The sequence below is a fragment of the Erpetoichthys calabaricus genome, chromosome 18 (genome assembly GCF_900747795.2).
Source record: "Erpetoichthys calabaricus chromosome 18, fErpCal1.3, whole genome shotgun sequence".
NCBI lineage: Eukaryota > Metazoa > Chordata > Cladistia > Polypteriformes > Polypteridae > Erpetoichthys > Erpetoichthys calabaricus.
The window spans coordinates 15,702,503-15,721,317 of NC_041411.2; the positions used below are offsets into that span (position 1 = coordinate 15,702,503).

General features: G+C 37.9%; 1 protein-coding gene across 1 annotated transcript in view; it reads left to right on the forward strand.

The window, feature by feature from the left end:
* Window positions 1-2,571: 2,571 nt before the first annotated feature.
* The window catches only part of myo1ha (myosin IHa), a 36,865-nt gene continuing 20,621 nt past the window's right edge, over window positions 2,572-18,815 (forward strand). The window contains exons 1-10 of the mRNA XM_028825255.2: window positions 2,572-2,642; window positions 10,567-10,728; window positions 11,540-11,655; window positions 12,009-12,207; window positions 13,357-13,437; window positions 13,689-13,868; window positions 14,184-14,282; window positions 14,444-14,560; window positions 16,051-16,122; window positions 17,891-18,010. Of these exons, the coding sequence (XP_028681088.1) occupies window positions 10,603-10,728; window positions 11,540-11,655; window positions 12,009-12,207; window positions 13,357-13,437; window positions 13,689-13,868; window positions 14,184-14,282; window positions 14,444-14,560; window positions 16,051-16,122; window positions 17,891-18,010 (1,110 nt within the window). The 5' untranslated portion in view covers window positions 2,572-2,642; window positions 10,567-10,602. The remainder of the gene's footprint in view (window positions 2,643-10,566; window positions 10,729-11,539; window positions 11,656-12,008; window positions 12,208-13,356; window positions 13,438-13,688; window positions 13,869-14,183; window positions 14,283-14,443; window positions 14,561-16,050; window positions 16,123-17,890; window positions 18,011-18,815) is intronic.

Consider the following 18,815-nt stretch of genomic DNA (forward strand, 5'->3'; position numbering starts at 1 on the left):
TAATCGGAACCACTTTAACTTCACCTATTATACAGTGCCTTCACACCTGTTTTTAATAGAACAAATTTTAGCCATCATTTTGTAGAGCTTTTCTTTTTTATAAAAAGAAAAAAAATGTATATAGTGTCTTTCATGTCTATTTTCATATGGCAAAATTGCATCTGCCAGTGCTTTTAACATCTATTTTTATATTTTATATATCTGATATAGCAAATGTATAATCTAATATATACTACCTTTCATACCCATTTTATATAGCATATTTTCCTTGTAATCTTTTTATTCCCTCTTCTCCATTAAGATATGCACTTTTTGAAATACAATCAAGGCAGGTGCAATACTGGACTAAAATGTCTTCCACATCATCTCTCATGTAGTGCAGCACACAGTCACAGTGGCCCTTGGGATGGTGTATGATGGGAGTTCTAGGATGAGAACAGATTTGGTTTCCCTTATCTTGAACCACATCTTTGAAAGTTCCTCTCTGTGGCTATGGTCAGAGATTCGGCTCTGCTAAATTGTGGATTTTAAAGAAAGGGTGTGATTCAGGCAGGGGAGATCAAAGATGTGAAGCGGTCAGGTTCTGAACCGTTAGGAAGCCAGAGACCGTTTCTGCATGGAGTGAGAACCAGCCCTGGCTGGGACATTAGCCCATTGCAGCCCACTTACACCATCAACCACACGGGGAGAATGGGATGACCAAACATAAGAGGTTAAAGTGTCAAAGGAGCACTTAGGCCAACCACATGCCCTACAGTATATTGGACATGATACCAGTTTATAGCACTGCACACTCAGTCTCTTCAGAACTAATGCCAAATCTTCACATTTCATTATCCAACAGTCTTAATCCAGCAGTGATTACAACTGGAGCCCCTGTGGTCATAAGAGAACATGCAAGCATCAAGCAAAAGCAGTAGGATCAGTGCCCGCAATCTTTGTGACAGCTTTATGTGCTATGTCACCTGGCCAGTCTTTTCCACATGTACTTAAAACATTGACATTAGTCTTATCAAACTAGTTAGGTGCAACTATTAATATTTTTTTTGTTTAAAACTGTTACAAAGGCGAGTTTCTTTAATTTCTGCATGTATTGGTTGGTTGTATCCTTTCATTATGGTGCTGCTTCAACTTCAAAATGGGTATGATGAATCCCTCGTATGTTCTATTTGACTATTTTCCTTTATTTTGTTGTGTTGCAAAAGTAGGTAATAAGAGGTTGGGTTTAATTATCTTCGTTAATTAAAAAAGCAACAGGAGAATCGTGCAATAATTTCTATGTGACATCATTTTCACCAATCCGTTGGTTTTCCCCAAGCAGTCAGCTTGCAATGCCCTTTTCAGCCACTTGGGGGACCAAAACATACTTTGGAAGGCGACTTCTCTGCAAGGCTCACTGTAACTGCGAATGGTGGGTGACAGGCGGGCTGTGATTTATATTTTCTGAGTTGTTCGAGACTGAAGGCAGCATCGAGAGTAGTGGGCTGCTCCATTGGCACAATAGTCTACCTGCAGACGGCCATTTGGGTTGCGTCCAGGGGCCGGGGAAACACCCTGGCTCTGGGAAACCGGTGCAATAGCACTTAAGGATAACCTGCCATTCTCAAGCTAGTGCCTATACTGACAACATTTGGAGCAAGTCAAGAACCAGCCCTGGGCGGGGCGCCAGTGGCCCTTTCGTTAATAATTCGCCTTAAAATCGCAATGACGCAGTCATTACTTAGGAAATATAGCCTGCAATGAAACCGAATTGCAGATGGGAGGCACAGCTTTCACCAAAACAAAGGGCGTGCAAAATATCCTCAGCTCAACTTTTTAGAAGGTTAACGATCCGATAAACACAGGAGTGCCCTTCAGCACGGCTTCGATATAGCTTACTAGTAAAAAAAAAAACAAAAAACTGCACAAACACATAAATCTGTACATTATATCATAAGACGTGAAACTGTCTAAAGAAATGTTTATGTACTTTGCCTTACTTCTTTATCCAGACCCTGAAACCTTATTGGAAAAGAGAAGAGAGAAACCAGAGGCAATCAGTACGCGATTTGTGCTACCAAGGATAAGCTGTTTTTGTGTATTTTTCTAACAAAATTAAGTTCTATGTTTTAATACACTTGTTTAAAATTACGCCGGTGTGTAGGAAAGGATTGATCGGACACTCAAAGTCAGAATTTTATTGTACTTTATAAAATTAACACGTATTAATAAAGTTAGGTTACTGCTGCTACGCGAGCGTTTGTGCGTATGTCTGTCTGCCCCAAGTAACGATTTGAGACTCCGTGCCGGATTTGTCCGCTAGAGGGCGTGTGACGCTTCCACTAGTGATACTTTACTTATATTCCGCACCCCGTTGTTTGTTCATCAGGAGATCGGCAGCTCGCTGTGTTTTCGTGCTCCACGCTTTACCGAGTGTTGCAGGTCTATTTCTCCTGCCTCTGTGCCGCTATAGTCCTAGACATGCACACACACACAGACACGCACAATCTCTTTATCCTTGTCCTGTGTAATTAATCGTTTCCCGTTGTCCCAGCTGTTAACGTTTCCTGAAAATGATAATCCCTATTTTAAGAACGAGTTCCTTACCGGGTAGTTTTATTCAGGGAGAGATTGGCCACATCCGCAAGAAATGCTCGCATGAGGTAGGAAATGTTATGTGTTCTTCGTTAGGGTGCACTGTTAGATGCGCTATACTGTATAACGTATGAGTTGAGTTTACCATACATTTGTTTTTTCTTTCAAACGGCAGAAAACGTGTTAATACAAATCAGATTTTTTTTTTATCATTTTAGAGTTTGGTTTGAGTAACTGTTATATAAATGGACCTTTTTGAAATATCTTTATTATTGGGGTGGTGTGCATCAAAAGCTCAAAGAGGGCCACAACTTACACGTCTAAATTTTGTTTCTTTCCAACCCGTTTCACCAGCCGGGGGGCGCGGTAGCAATTAGTAAAGCGGTGTGCCAAACCCGGACGGGACAGCAACCCCAATGCGACGCAAACTTACGAGCACTCGCGCCAGGTTAAGTAAGAGTCCCCAGTTTTAATACAAATTAAACAATAATACCGTAATACCGTAAGGTGTCAGATGTGACCTACATGGTGGAGGAGCTGGCTCTTCGTTAAAATGCTTCATAAAATTGTATTTTATATGACGGCATTCATAGCAAACACCAACAGAACTCTTCGGGGTCAGTGACCGTTTCAGCAAAATGTGGCAACATGATTCTTTCTCCAACCTACTTAATCAGGGCAGGGAGCCTATGCTGTTGAACCATTGCTGGAGGCCCCTTCCCATACTGGGCTAATTTTAAAGCAACCTGATGATGTCAGAGGGTACCACAACGAGATGGACCGGGTACTAGCATCCTACAGTCTGTGAAAGCACGAATGTACTGATGTAATTAATAATTGCTGTACATTAGAATGCCCAGCTAGCAGCTGGGTGTTCTTTTGACTTTGGAATTTACTCCAGCATCCTCACTGGTCGAAATGTTTGCTTTTTTGTCCTGTTCTTTAGTTTTTCATTTTCTTTTTTGCCATATGAATGCTGCTGTCCTCATATCTATCTATAGAGTATACAGTGTGTGTGTATATATATATATATATATATATATATATATATATATACACACACAGTATATTGTATGTATATATATATATATATATATATATATAGTATATATAGTTCCATGTATTTGCCTATGCCCAATTGAAAAAGTAATTACCCCCTCAGACACTCAATCAACTGATGTACCAAATTTAAAAGATAACAGGTTAAACAAGACTAGGCACACCCAAGCTTGATTGCTTCACTTCAGTTGAACCTTTCCAGTAATGTAAAAGTAGCTGAAAGGATTAAACAAGCAGCTCACCACTGCTCAATTAAAAGAAATTCTAGAAGACCAGAGAAAGGAAGTTATTGCAAAATATCAGCTGGGAAGGTGTTACAAAGCACTAAAACACTGCAACTCCAGCAAACCACCGTGATATCCATTTGCATATGGAGAAAACTTGGAATACTTGGAATGGTAAGTCTGCCTAGGAGAGGCCAGACTAGCAGCATTACTCCACAAGCACATAGAAACCTCTTCTGGGAATTCACAGAAGAACTCGGACAACCATCTAAAGGAACTGCAGGGCTCTCTCATTTCAGTTAATGTCAGTGCTCATAGCTCCATCATTAGAAAGACACTGGGTAAAAATGTTATCCATGGAAGAATTGCAAGACAAAAACTCCTGCTTTAACAATAGGAATATAAAGGTTTGTTTAGCATTTGCCCAAAACACCGCAATTACCCCCAAAACGTTTGGGATAATGTTCTGTGGACTGAGGAGTCAAAAGTGGAACTTTTAGGAAGACAGCATCACTCCAACCTTCAAACATTCTGGTGGCAATAGGATGGTATTTGGATGCTTGGCTGTTCATGACCTGGGCAAATTGCCATAACTGAGGATAGCATGAATTCAGCTCTCTACCAGAAAGAACTGAAAAAGAACACCCCCCACTTGAGCCCCATTGAGATATAGTGGAAGGACTTTAAATGGGGAGTTCAGAGTTGAAAACTCTCCAATGCAATTGAATTGAAACCAGTCTGTAGAGAAGAGTGGGTCAGAATTTCTCCACAGTAATACCAAAGTCTGATCTCATGTGACTAGAAATGTATGATTGCAGCTGTTGGTGTTAAAGGTGGCACAACCAAGAATTAAATGGAAAGTGGGGAATGAGTACGTTTTCAAACAGGTGACACAGGTATTCGTGAACTTGTTTCCTTCAATAGGTCAAATGTTCATTTAAAAACTGTGTATTGTATTTACTCCGATTTGTCTTTTGAATTAGAGTAAATGTGTTATGAATAAGCAAAAATAAAGAAAATCAGGAAGGAGTCATACTTTTTTCATGGAAAGGTGCACACATACAGACTAAACATAACAGAATGTAGGCATTCTGAATCATGACAGATATTGAAAGACATGTTGACCTTTTTCATAAAACTCAAGATGCATTTTTCTGTTATAACTTGCACCTTGAAGGTTTCACCATTTTGTAAAGTTGTGACATCAAAGCAAGGCTCCAATTCATTGTCTTGTCAGTCATGTTGGTTGTGATGGTTGCTTTGGCTTCAAAGATTGTCTCTTGTTCATGTCTCAGCGTTGACCCTTTTTTTTTTTTTCTTTCAAGCTTTTCAGCCTGACTTAATTCAGCCATGTTAGATATTTACATATCATAAGTAGGTGGTGTATTGCTTTGCTGGCTGTTATGCACAAATACTGTATATACTGGTAATCTGTACTATAAGCTGAGAAAAATGTTCACCTTTATTCTACATTCCCACTACAGCATTTGGTTTAGTATGTAGTGAGCTGTAACACTTTAACATGGTCCCGTTCTTATATGAGCACCTTGTGTGGGTTTTGCTGTACTGTGCATCTCTGGTTTAACATTAAAGTGTTGATTTTGTAGCACGCTGCTATCCAGACACCCATTACCTGTTGAATTAACTAACTGTATGGCATCTTGAGACAGCTTTATTTAGGATATGACACTGTACATGCAGGCCACAAACCTCCTTCTGAGATTTTAAGTGAAGGGCCCTCTAAAATATTATGTGGACAGTGTGGCTTTCCAGTTCCACATGTCATGTGGGAATCACGTGAATATCTGACTGTCCATGAAAAATGCGGGCTCCCAATTTCAAATGTTGAAATTTTCCTCTTATCTCTGCGATAACAGAACATAATAGAAGGATGGGCCGTCCTGCAGAAAATACATTTTGGTTCAGGCTGAACTTTGGACTGCAGGCTCCTGGTTGTATCCTTCACTTGAATGAAATATGACAGACAATCCGGGACTGGGAAGCGAGATTAGATAGCAGCTCTGGGGATTTTTGCAACTGTCTCTTGGATGATATTCTGCATAAAAATATATAAGAGCCTATCTGAATGGCTGCATGGATTTTCAGTACATGCATGTCATGTTCCAAGTATATGCAGGTGTGTGAGTGAGAGTGCCCTGTGACAATCTATTATGCCATTAAAGGAGTGGCTTTCACCATTGTGACTAAGAATCCGTAAAATTATAGGCCAATGTGCTGTATTGTAATGGAACAAAAAGCATAAAAGAAACAAAAAGGGTCTGAACTGGCATAAGCCACCCTAATGAAATGAAATGTAATGATTTACTTCATGCGATAGAAGTGCATAATAAATAAGAATAGTTGCATCAAATATTTGAAATATTAAAACGTGTCAAAGTTAAATGTTTAGATTTTAAATATTTTCAATTGTAAAAGAAATTTGTCATTTTTCACCCTGTCACAGAGTAAAGGATTAAAAAAGCTTTATATTCATAATCACCGACATAGAAATATAGTCTAAAACAATACCCCACATGCTTATGTCTGAAACAACTCATTTCAACCTTTGTTGAATGGCTTTTAGAGGGCTAAGACCATCAATAAAGAATCAAATATTAATATTATGATAATATTCATGATTGGCAACCTCAAAATAGCATAATACGACACTCCCCTTGCCTATATTACTGATCCTTTAACTTTGACCCCATTAGTAGGTGAACCCCTAGAATCAGTTGATGTGGCTTGAACAACTTCCAAGTACTTCTGATCATTTCTGGTGAAGACACTTGCTGGTTTACTCTTTATCATAAGAGAGTAATTCCTTTCACAAATAATGGTCCTAATATGAAGGGTTTTCAGGTCCAGAGGGCCAAAAATAGGGGGAAACCCAAAAAGCTTAATATCTTGCATAACTAGATGTCAAGAGATGTTAAACACTATTTCATATGTGGAGGTTTTCTTGTGAGTCAGGAAGTGCCGGGAAAAAAAAAAACCTTCAAAGTGTTCATAAGTAATTCCTAGAAACAGAAAAATTAATACATTGGTGTTGTGGATGTTAAAGATTAGATAAAGTGGTTATGTGTAGAACTCATGAGTCTTGACTATTTTCACAAGAATGAGTGAACTGGAAACTGTCTATTTTGTCATTAAAGTGAACCTACTTTGGCAAGTTCAAACATAACAGATTTTCAGTATTATCCATTAACATAATAGTTCAAAAGTGTTGGAAGAGTAACATCAGCATTGCATGTTTGGTGAGTGTGGAGTGAGGCAGCTCCAAACATGTTTGTACCCAGGGGTCTCTCAGTACCATGGTCTGTCCCTGGCTCCTGGGATTCGCTCCAGCTCCCCATAATCCTGAATTTGGTGTGTTTGAGAATGTTTATATAGGGGAAGTATTGTGATGAGGTCAAAATTACAACATGGACCTTTTAAAGTATCCATATATTCTGGCACCCCTGAACATAATTTGACCACTGTGGGGAACAGCCTGGACACAGACAGGTAGACATGATGGTTTCACCATACACACGTTTATTTACAATATTTACAGTGCACATACCCAGTGCCGCAGCACCAATCACCCCTCAAGTCCTTGGCCACAACACAATGCCTTCTCACAGTCTCTGGTCCGCCTCCACTCCTCTCCACCAAGCTTCGTCCATTTCCACCCGACTCTTGCCCCTGACTGGAGGGAGGAGGCCCCTTTTATACACTCCGGATGGATTCCAGGTGCATCCGGAGGAGCTTCTGTAGCCACACCCCTGTGTGGCAGAAGCTCTGGCGGTGTATCCGGAAGTCCTCTGGGTGTCCCCAATCCTCTTCCCCCCAGCACTTCCGGGTGTGGCAGAAGTGCTGAGGTCCAGGGCTCCCAAGGCATCGGGACGCCCCCTGGCGGTGACCACGGGCCCCTACAGGGTTGAGCTTCCAAGCTCTGTACCCATGGCCCCCAAAGCAACTAGGGCAGGCGCCCCTCGTGTTCTGGAGGAGGCACAAGCCGTCCTCCGGTCCTCCTGGGCATCCCGGCCGGGCATGAACCCCAGCCGGGTACCACACCGCCTTTGGTGAAAAATAAATTACAAACACATCACTTGATCTGAAAGAATCTTAAAGCAATGATAGCATTGGAAAATGCTAGAATTCTTAATCACTCCAGCAAATTTTGCTCTTCAGGGATGATCTGTCTCCTCTGTGTACATTAACTTTCAATATTTTACTGCTAAAATAATTTTTTTCTGTATAGGATCTATACACATCAGTTTTTTTTTTTTTTTTTTTAAATAGTGATTGTTGAATAATGTCATTTGATCTTATTGTACTCATGTGTGGTTAGTTGAGTAACAGTCATTTTGCTGAAGGTCAAGTATGTGAGATGTTTAGTCAAGAGGCTTTGTGAAGTGGTGCCAGCCCAGTGAATTTTAAAATGTGGTTTTTCCTGTTTGTGCAGTTGCTCCTCTTCTTCCTGTGCTGTATACTGGCAGAATGTCAGAGAATGAAATATGTTAAGACTATAAACTCTAAAGATGCTGGTTTAGTGGCTAACTCCTCCTGACCTGCTGTTCAATCTTGAATGTGTCACTTTTCCAGAGTGCTACCAGCTGTAAAGATAGACTGGGACAATAGTGGTAAAGAACCGTGGGATGGTTTTCATTGTAGAAAGATGCAAAACTTTGAATCGTAAACAAGGTACAACCAGACAGTCCTCCAAATTATAACTTGAACCCACATCTACTATGGTCTTTTTTTACAAAGAGCTTAAGAAATTCAGAGTGCTTAATATGTGCCAATGCTGCAAATTATTAATGCTGAGTTCTGAAATTTTTGCCCATTACGGGAGCTACATACTAAAGTACACCTTGAGTAAAGTCGCAGATTCTTGTAATGTATATCTTCTGATGCTTTGCATGACTTAATGCATGTGATAACTTAGAATACAGATTCTTTACCATGACATTAGTTAATTGTAGAAAGCTGGACAGTGGAAAGTTGCATGGCACATAGGAATAGAGTACTCTGCATCAGAAAGAAAAAAAAAGTAGCATACTTCTGATCAATCACTTAATCCGATTGTGTTTGTATGGTGTAATACTTACTCTGAAAAATTCTGCCATCATTTACATTACTAACTTTGTTAAATATGGCCCCTTTAATAATAAATAAAACTTCAAACTGTTTTATACCCCAATTTCTAATAAGATACATAGTGATACAAGTTTAGCAATGGAAGCCCAAATGACCTACTTAGGATCACTTTTGATGTCCGATTAGGTCAAACTGTACTCTTTGGCAGAAAGGCAAACTCCTTTGGCTGTTTTAGGCACAGAGATCTGGTCCATGAGGGCTTGTACAAGTAGTGGCTTTAGACTTTTGCCCCAGCTAGAACTTTCACTCAAGGTCAGTCCTTATTTGTTATTTGGCAGCCTTGGTTTTTAGTGTGTAGGAGTTGACGGTTTTGAAATTTTGCTATTTGTGCCATTTTAATTAGCTTGCTTATTTAGTGTTTTAAGTACCTTCCTGCTCATTTTTTCTTAGCTTACAGACTATTTATTCACAATGAGCAAAAAATAAGGTTGTTTTGATAGTGGACAAATTTTTGTAATGTGCGTAAGTTCATTTTTAAGTACCATTTTCAAACTTGCTTCATAATTACCAGCACTAATCCCAGTAGAATCAAACACGTGGCAGGGTCCAGTCCATCCTAGGGATTACTTCAGAACACAGCCATTGTTCTACCTGAGTAAGGCTAAAGCACAGACATTCCCCACACCCACACTAACTCATATCATTTTTGTATTAAAGTCCTGATTTATTACATGTAATTACTGGATGTGTTGCTTTTGATGTTTTTGTTGTTATTCATTTTTATTGTTAATTTTGTAACATTATATTGCCACTTTGTACAGGGATTGTCTATGGGCATCACCGTTTTCTGCTGTATTTTACACTGGCAATACCATACTAACCCTACCACTAGTCACATGGTTCATGACTTTATGATTTATTTTGCCCATCTGACACTCTGCTTGTGTAATGGAGGTTTCTGCTCAACTGCTTTCATTACTCTGGCACTGTGTACACTTTAAAAGACACTACATAAGAAGAGACAGCATGATTATGAGTTTCCATCTAGTTGTTATTTGGCAATTCTAGATTAGTGAGACACAAATATGACAGTTCACATATTTTCATTTGTAGTAAAATAAAAAATACAAATGTTTCTGGAATAAAGACATTATTGATTATCAGATTCACCTGAAAGGTTTAGAAATGGGATGATGAGAAAATGCTGTGTATAGACAATGTTTTCTGTAAAAGAAACACACGATTATTGAGGTAATTATTGACTGCTTTCCTGTCTCTGATAAAGAATGTATATTGCTTTTTTAAACCAATTATCAGTTGTATAAGGTGGGCACACATTTTCTCGTGTGCATCTGCAGACAGAATAGTATTTAATAATAGCAGTAGTTTTCGTATTATTCATGCACCACTTGCCTCCCTCAACAGTCCTGGAAAGGTATCTATAAAAACTTTTTAATGTCAGATGATTATTCTTCAAAATTCAAAAATTCACATTACCTGTTATTAAAGAATGAGCAAAGGCTTCACTTCACCAGCTGATGAGTGAACAGCTTTTGGAATCAACTGTATTTTATGTCGTCTCTTCTGAAACTACTTGTTTTGTAATAAAGGTTATGCCTTTCAGAGTCCAGAGGTACGGGGGAGCAGAATCCAGCTGAACATGGAGGGAGCCCTAACAGCCAGGGATCGGGTTGGAATCCAGGATTTTGTGTTGCTTGATTCTTTCACCAGTGAGACTGCCTTCCTGGACAACTTGCGCAAACGATTCCGCGAGAATCTCATCTATGTAAATATACACCCTATTCTATACAGATCACATACTAGAGAATAGCCCTCCTGAGGAATACAGCATAGTCTATACTTATTTAAGTCAGTGGGTGCACAAAAATGATCAGTTATTTTAAACATCCATCTTATTCAAACAGGGACTTTAAAAAATAAAAACAGTTAAAATGTGGTTGTATTTATAATGTAACGATTTTTAATACTGGATTTTTTTTGCCTTTTCAAATTTAATTTTTACTGCCAGGGTAGCAGGTGGCACTTTGATTAGCCCCTTTGCTTCACACCTTGGGGGACCTGCCTTCGATTCTCTGCCTGACCATTGCCTGTAGAGTTTGCATGTTTTTGCTGTGTCTGCATGGGTTTTCTCTGGGTACACTGGTTTACTCCCATACCTTACACATATGTGATTTAGGCTACTTTGCAGCTCAAAATTGGCCTGGTATGACTGATGTATGTGCTATGCATTGGACTGACATATGCTATCCAGGACTGGCAGCTGTATGCAGCCGACCATTGACTTTGGGCTCCTGTGACAGCAACACAAGTTTAGTAACGCAAGTTCAGAAAATAAATGGGTTAAATTCACACTAATCGAAATAATCCTGAAAGCAGGGTAATTACTTTACTCAAAGCCACACTGGTTTAACCTCCTGGTTTTTGAAATTTGTGTGAAAGAGCCTAGTTTAGTTTTAAAACAACAATGATGTTTAAGTTAATACAGGTGTTTCCACTGTCAGACATTTTTGAGAAGTAAAGGAACAAGAAATGTGGCATATTCTATCTTCATTTCTCTTTATCTTTCAACTTGGCAGACCTATATTGGCACACTCTTGGTATCTATGAATCCTTACAAGGACCTGGAAATCTACAATTTGAAACAGATGGAGCTTTACATGGGAGTCAATTTCTTTGAGTTGCCTCCTCATCTGTAAGCAGGAAGTATCAACTTATTTGTATTTTCACCAGTCATTACAGTCGCTGTGTGTGTGTGTGTGTGTGTGTATGTGTGTGTGTTTATATGCAGCATTTCTGAGGAAAGTTTACTTGATTTTTGGCATGAATAGTGCTATAAACTTATAAAAAAAAAACCAAAAAAAAAAACCTGAATGACTGTTTTGCAATTGTCTGATTTTTTACTCCCTTAAAGTCTCCCTCTCCAGCCTTCCAGACATGTATTAATTGTTCATGCATTTATTACTCTCTACAATTGGTCTGAAAGGCCACCAGGATGTGAATGGCCACACTTTTAAAGGTGATATTTTTGTCTGTGTTTTGCTGCAGCTATGCCCTTGCAGACAATGCTTACCGGACAATGCTCACAGAGTACAACAACCACTTCATCCTCATTTCAGGGGAAAGTGGTGCTGGAAAAACCGTGGCATCCAAAAAAATTTTGCAGTATTATGCTGTAACTTGCCCTAGTAGTGACCAGCTGCAGAGTGTGCGTGATCGTCTTCTCCATTCTAACCCAGTCCTAGAGGTGAGTGCAGGCAGTAGGAGCACACAGGAGTCAATTGTTACAGCCAAGTGTTACAATAGCATTAGGACCTAAAGGATGAGTGATTCACTATACTCATGAAGCATGTGTGATTTTGAGTTTGGTTCATTCTAATTGAGGACCTCTGAACTGACACTGTCAGCCAATTTTCATTCCAACAGAGCCCTTTATCATGGATTCATAACTTCAACTGGTTTGCATTGTACTCTTCTTCCCCAAAACATTCACATCCAATTACAGTCAAATGCAAATGACAAGCACAAAGTTACTAAAAGCAGGTTCTGTGAAATGCTGGGACATCTAATAGAATATAGTATAACTTTATTATTCCTGAATGAAATCTTATATGGAAAAAGCAGTAGGATGAACACTTGCTTGCTTCAAGCAGAACTGGTGTGTCCCAAGATACAAGAAATCTATGTATGGTGCCTTACCTGAAGTCTGAGTCGACAACATCCAATGAAATACATTAACCTTTTCACTGTCTGTTAGATGTACAGTAAGAATGTGAGTAGAATGAGAAAGATAAAAAGGGAGGGCCTACCTTATGAAAGTAGACAGTTGATGAACAAAAAATGGCAATATGACACCAAGTGCGAAATTGTAGTTTTTCTGTCCTCAATCTCCCCACAGATTTTTAATCCTCATTTTTTGCAGTACTCCTGATTAATAAAAAAAAATGTAATTAAAACTCTTACTAAAAACTGGTACAGAAATATAGAGAATACTGTATACAATCAAAGTTTCAAAGTATCTGGCTTATGATAAACTAATCTGAGACCCCAGCTATTTGTAACCTGTGGCATTTCATAACGTAACTCTTGCATTATGTAGCCCTCTCATAATCACAGAGATGATAGCATTGGATTGAAATTGAATGAGTATTCCCATTTTCTGGTTTATTCTCCTTATTGCTTCATTGGTCCTTATGGTTTTAGCTTCAGGATTACCAGATTTGTAAGTCTATCAGTACCAACATGGCTGAAAATGGGGACCATTGGGTCATAGTAACTGATCTCATTTCTAATTTGTCTGAATTATTTAAAATATAGGCAGCTTTCATAATGAAATAAACTGTATCAGTGTGTGTTCTTATCCATCAAGAATTATATAGTTTGGTCTTCCTTGCAGGCTTTTGGAAATGCCAAGACCCTCCGGAATGATAACTCAAGTCGCTTTGGAAAATACATGGACATTCAGTTTGATTTCAAGGTAGGAAGAATAAAGCACTATGGTCAGATGAAAATGAATGAAAATAGTGTTGTACATAAATTTTAGAGGCACTTCAGAAACTTTTCATCAACAAAACCTATGGTATTAACTTCTAGCATTTCAAACCTTGGGCAGTGTGATTACAACTCCATGTAATACCAACATAAGGAGATGTTCTTTCCATGGTTCAGTTGGTTATATGACTCTCCATCTGCCTACTTTACAGCCAGTGCATGTCTTTCATTCATTAGGGGGAAGCAGTGGGTGGGCACATTCTGAGCTACCTGCTTGAGAAATCCCGAGTTGTCCACCAGAATCATGGAGAAAGGAACTTTCACATCTTCTATCAGCTGCTGTCGGGTGGTGATGATGAGTTGCTGCGCTGGCTGGGGCTTGAACGCAATGCCCAGAAGTATTGTTACTTGGTACAGGTGAGGATACCTCCTGCTGTAGGACTGTACTTGCTTGATAATGAATGATGCCCCGAAAGAGGATTATTTCCATTTGCACAGTTATATTAGCAAACAATAAAAAATCAATGTAATCTAATTTATATATTTTAGATTAATCTTTTTTTTTTTTTTTTTTACTTGTGTAATGTGATGTTTAATTCTTGGTGAGAAAGCTGTAGTATATGTCACTATTTTTAATGATTTGTTGTGAAATGACAGTATTCTTTGACATCCACCACCACAACACAATGCAGTCAATTGAGTTCTGTTTTTTCTTTTTCACCCTATGAACAGGGAGAATGTGCAAAAGTAAGCTCAATCAATGACAAGCTTGACTGGCGAACTGTCCGCAAAGCTCTTTCCATCATCAGCTTTGGGGAAAATGATATTGAGGTAAGCCAGACAAATTGGAATTAAAGAAAAGTCCCAACACCACCAAAACAACAACCTAATTAGTACCGAGTGAAAATCACACCATTTAGCTTCAATAAACACACAAGGTTTCACATGTTCACAGAGACTAACATTTTTTGTCTTTATGCTTCCTGTTAAAGCATCTATTTGGAATCATTGCCAGTGTATTACACCTAGGAAATATTCAATATGAAGGCGACGGCAAAAGTGGGAATGCCATGTTGAGTGGTAATGCAGAACTCCGATGGATTTCAAAGGTATGTACGGCTATGACTAGAGAGAGAGAAGCTAGTGAACATGGAGCTGTAAAATTTACAGTTCTCATCAAAAAGTAATGTGGCAGGCCAACACATACCCAAATCTGAAGTGCTCCTGATCCTTGTATCCACTGTTCCAACCTTAATCCATTTATGGTTTTAAAATGTTAACTTGTTTAGTGAAGGCTTCAGTTGATTAAATATTATAGCTGTAAAGCTTTCATGACCATAATGCTGCAATCTGGATGAAAGCTAAAGTGAATATTAGCTATTTTTACGAACAGAGAATTTTACATGACAGTTTTGATTATACTATAGAGATAAAAAGTGAATGAGTCTATGAATGCTGCAGGGACATACAATATAATATGTAGATTTCCTTACTCTGTATGATAAAAAGTGCCAGTACAGCCAGCCACCGCATTCATCAAGTGACACCCTATTGGCAGCCTACTGCCACCTGCTGGTAGAAAGGAACATTAGCTGTAAGATAGCAGTTCTAAAACTGCATTGCACAAACATTTTTTTTCAGCTTTGCCATAGTTTTTAGATAGACAACAAAACATTTTCTTCATTTTGTGCGGCATGTGTTATATATGAGAAGGAATGGAGTGGGGTTTTTTTTCAGCTGTAGTATTTGTCAAAATTGTATATGCCTCATTTGCAAAGAAATGTAGGATGCATGGTGGCACACTGATCATTATAGCTACAGGTATGCTTTTGAGATAATTACATTTAAAGTCAGAAGTTTACATACACTTATGGTGAATTCTTTAAAACTTATTTTATAACCCCTCCACAGATTTTGTACTAATGACAAAATTGGCATATAGTTCAAGACATCTACTTTGTGCAGGGCAGAGCATTTAACTTTTTATTGATTATATCACAATTCTAGTGGGTCAGAAATTTACATACACTTTGTTAACTGTGCCTTTAAACAGCTTGAAAAATTGCAGAAAATGATGTCAAGCCTTTGGGCAATTAGATAATTAGTAACTGCACTCAAGGAAAATGTCAGAAATGTTAGCAATTGAAATGTGACTTTTTTTGTTCCAATATTTTTTTATCATTTTTTATTTCTTATTTTGGTAAATAACTGTTCGTCTTCATTTAGTATCCTATCCATGTTTTCCTATGAGCCCCATGGTTAAAATCACTTAACGGTAATCCGCAAAAAAATAAAATAAAGAATAAATGAATGAGAATAGTCTTTTGATTTTGTCCTAATAATAGTAAAGGATCAAAGATGAGTGTAATGACTGCGTTAATGACAGTGATGATTCTACTGCCTAGCTCCAAAAGAATGTGTTTGCAGTGAAGTCAGCACAAATCTTTTATGACTGAAAAACACCATGTGTCTTTATTATTATTATTTATCTTTTGTTGCTCATCATTCAAATATTTAAAGGCTCTACATCAAGATCTTAGTTAGAAACAGATGTATCTAACAGGGCATTTGTGCAGAGTTTTTCCTTTTTTTGGTTTAGTTGCTGGGAGTCCCCTTGGTGGCACTACAAGAAGCTCTTACTCACAGGAAAATAGAAACAAGTACAGAAGAGGTAAGGGATGAGTGATGCTCTGTCTTTTATAACAATACAAAGAGGGGGGATTTTATCAAGAAATTGTGGTTTACTAAGTCCACTTTTGCTCAACTGTACATGTTTTGAGATATGAGTTTACCACAGTTGATGGCCTGGTACAGCTTTGTGATAGCGAATCTAGTGTCCATAATGCTCCAATTTTTAAAGATATCTATACGTCCAATGCTTCTTTGGAATAAGAATGTGTTAATCCAACTATTTTCTTATTAAAAGAAATGGCAGAATGTGAACATATAGGATAGCAATAGACATAATCAGGACTTTAGTAGTAGTATTGTTGTTAAACATAAGGTGTACTTTCCATGCAACATGTTGCCACAGACAACTTGATAAACAAGAATGTACTAATTGCACTTAAGTGTTCCCTTCTTAAATTCTTATAACATAGACCATTCTGTTTCATGTGAAATAACATAATGGCCAACTCCTTCTTTATCTCAGCATATCAAAAAGGCTGAACTGCATAATTTCCTAAACACAGTAACCACACCCTTATTTTTCTATGAACACTTGGGAAAGGAGACCCAAACCTCAAGAGTACCTTTCTTGATTGTGTTATCTGGCTCTTCTGCATATCAAATCCCTTGCACCATGTAACATGTAATAAATAGACCACAATAAGCAAGGATCAAATGTTAAATTCTAACCAAATTTGTAAACACAAGATGCAATTGTTATGTGTTTTATGTGCTTTACCAAAAAAAAAAAAAATCTGCCCCATGAGAGACACATCTTTCACCATTCTCTGATCACTGGCAACTGTCCTCCATGGCCTGTATTTTATAAATCAAAAGACCAATTGACTGATGTAAACACTGTCTAAATATCTGTTAGAAACAGAAGATGGAGTGGGTATGACATCAATGACTACATGAATTCTTAGATTACAATAAAAATTTGAGAATTCCAAAAAAAAACCATTTTAATCAAATAATGTAAATACATATTGTTTTTAGGCATATCCAAGAAACATGACCTCACAGTGCCATGCATGGGAAAAGCTTTCCCTGAGGAAAGTATAACAGATTGGAAACAGGTCAAAATTTTTACAAATTCTGTCCAAAGCATTTTTACACTTTCTACAAATTTCAAATGGGAAAAAAAAAGAATTTGAAAAGGGGACTTCTTATAGTCATTCTGGTGGAGGGAAAAAGGGAAATCATACTCTTTAAAATTGAAGTACACACAAGACAGTTTTGATCAGAATCAATACGTTATTCTAGCATTTTAGGACAGTAATATACCAAACTGTACCAATTAAATATGGAATTTTCTGGTTTCTCCCAGGTTGACCAATTGTCCCCAGATCTTTGGTGTATTAGTGCAGTGATTTTTAGCAACCAGATGCCCTTCCTGGCACGAAACCCCCTTAAGCCACCTTCTGTGACATACAATTGAACAATGAAAGTTACAATTTTGCTTAGCTGGTGTATGGAGAAGATAAATTATCTTTCTGATGGTTGTGGGGATTTTGATGTGATAACAAGTGTGTTTTGGTTAATTAAGACCGATTTCAATCTGGCAGTGCAGTAAAGGAGGCTAACCAGGTTATTTAGTATAGTGACAGTTTGTTTGCCAACCTGGTCCTTTGGTTGGCATCAAAGCAGAGGCAATGATGTGTAACAATTGAAAATGGAAGAAAATTGCATCACATGCCTTGGGAGGAGAGCCTTTTAATGTAATTTAATCATTGTTTTATGTTTTGTGCATGCATTCCCATCTACAGGTGCTTAGCCCTTTAGATGTGGACCAGGCATATTACGCCAGAGATGCACTGGCCAAAGCAATCTATGGGCGTACATTTACATGGTTGGTGAAGAAGATCAATGAGTCTTTGGAAAATCAGGTGAATTCTGACCTCATCTTGGAGGGGAACTGGGGCACCGTTGATATTTTACAAATATTGTGTTATCAGAAATAGACATTTTAACATTACTTATTTTGTGTGCAGTGCAGTCCTTGATGTAACATTCCTATCAATCAATGTTTAATTGTAAAAACACTTTTTTCCCAGAAAATTACAATTTTACATAATCATTATTCCATTTACTTTAAATGAGCTCTCACATTTTAAGTGTAAATACAGTATTACTTGACACTTCTGCAGCATATAGAAGTAAATACTGATGATAATTAGGCCTATTATAACAGCCTTGTGCAGTTAAAATAGTACTAATGTTTGGTGTATAAGACCTAAACTAGTCTTTTTTTGTTCTTTTATTCTACACTTAGAAAAGAGCCATAGTGTGAGATCATATATAAGACATTTCGAAATATTTGTATTTTTGCCACAGTTTTAAGTTTTTACTTGCTTTTTGTATTTTCTTTTCAATTTGCTTTTTTTCTGATTAGTTTGCACCATTAACTGTATCCTATTATTGACAGTTCAACAACAAATGAAGCAAACAGTAGGGCAAATGATACCTTAATAATTGCAGAGGCAGTTCTGACCTAAGAGAGTACCTTTGCAAACAACTTCATAGTATAAAGAATCTCTGTTTAAGTCAAGTCACAAATTGGGCTTGGATTAAGAAACCAATAAGAATAAAAAGCATTAGCTACTGGACTAGATGCTTGGTAACCCTAACCCTAACCCTAACCCAAGCCAAGCCAATTTACCTCAATCATTTCCCTTTTTACATTTCCATTAT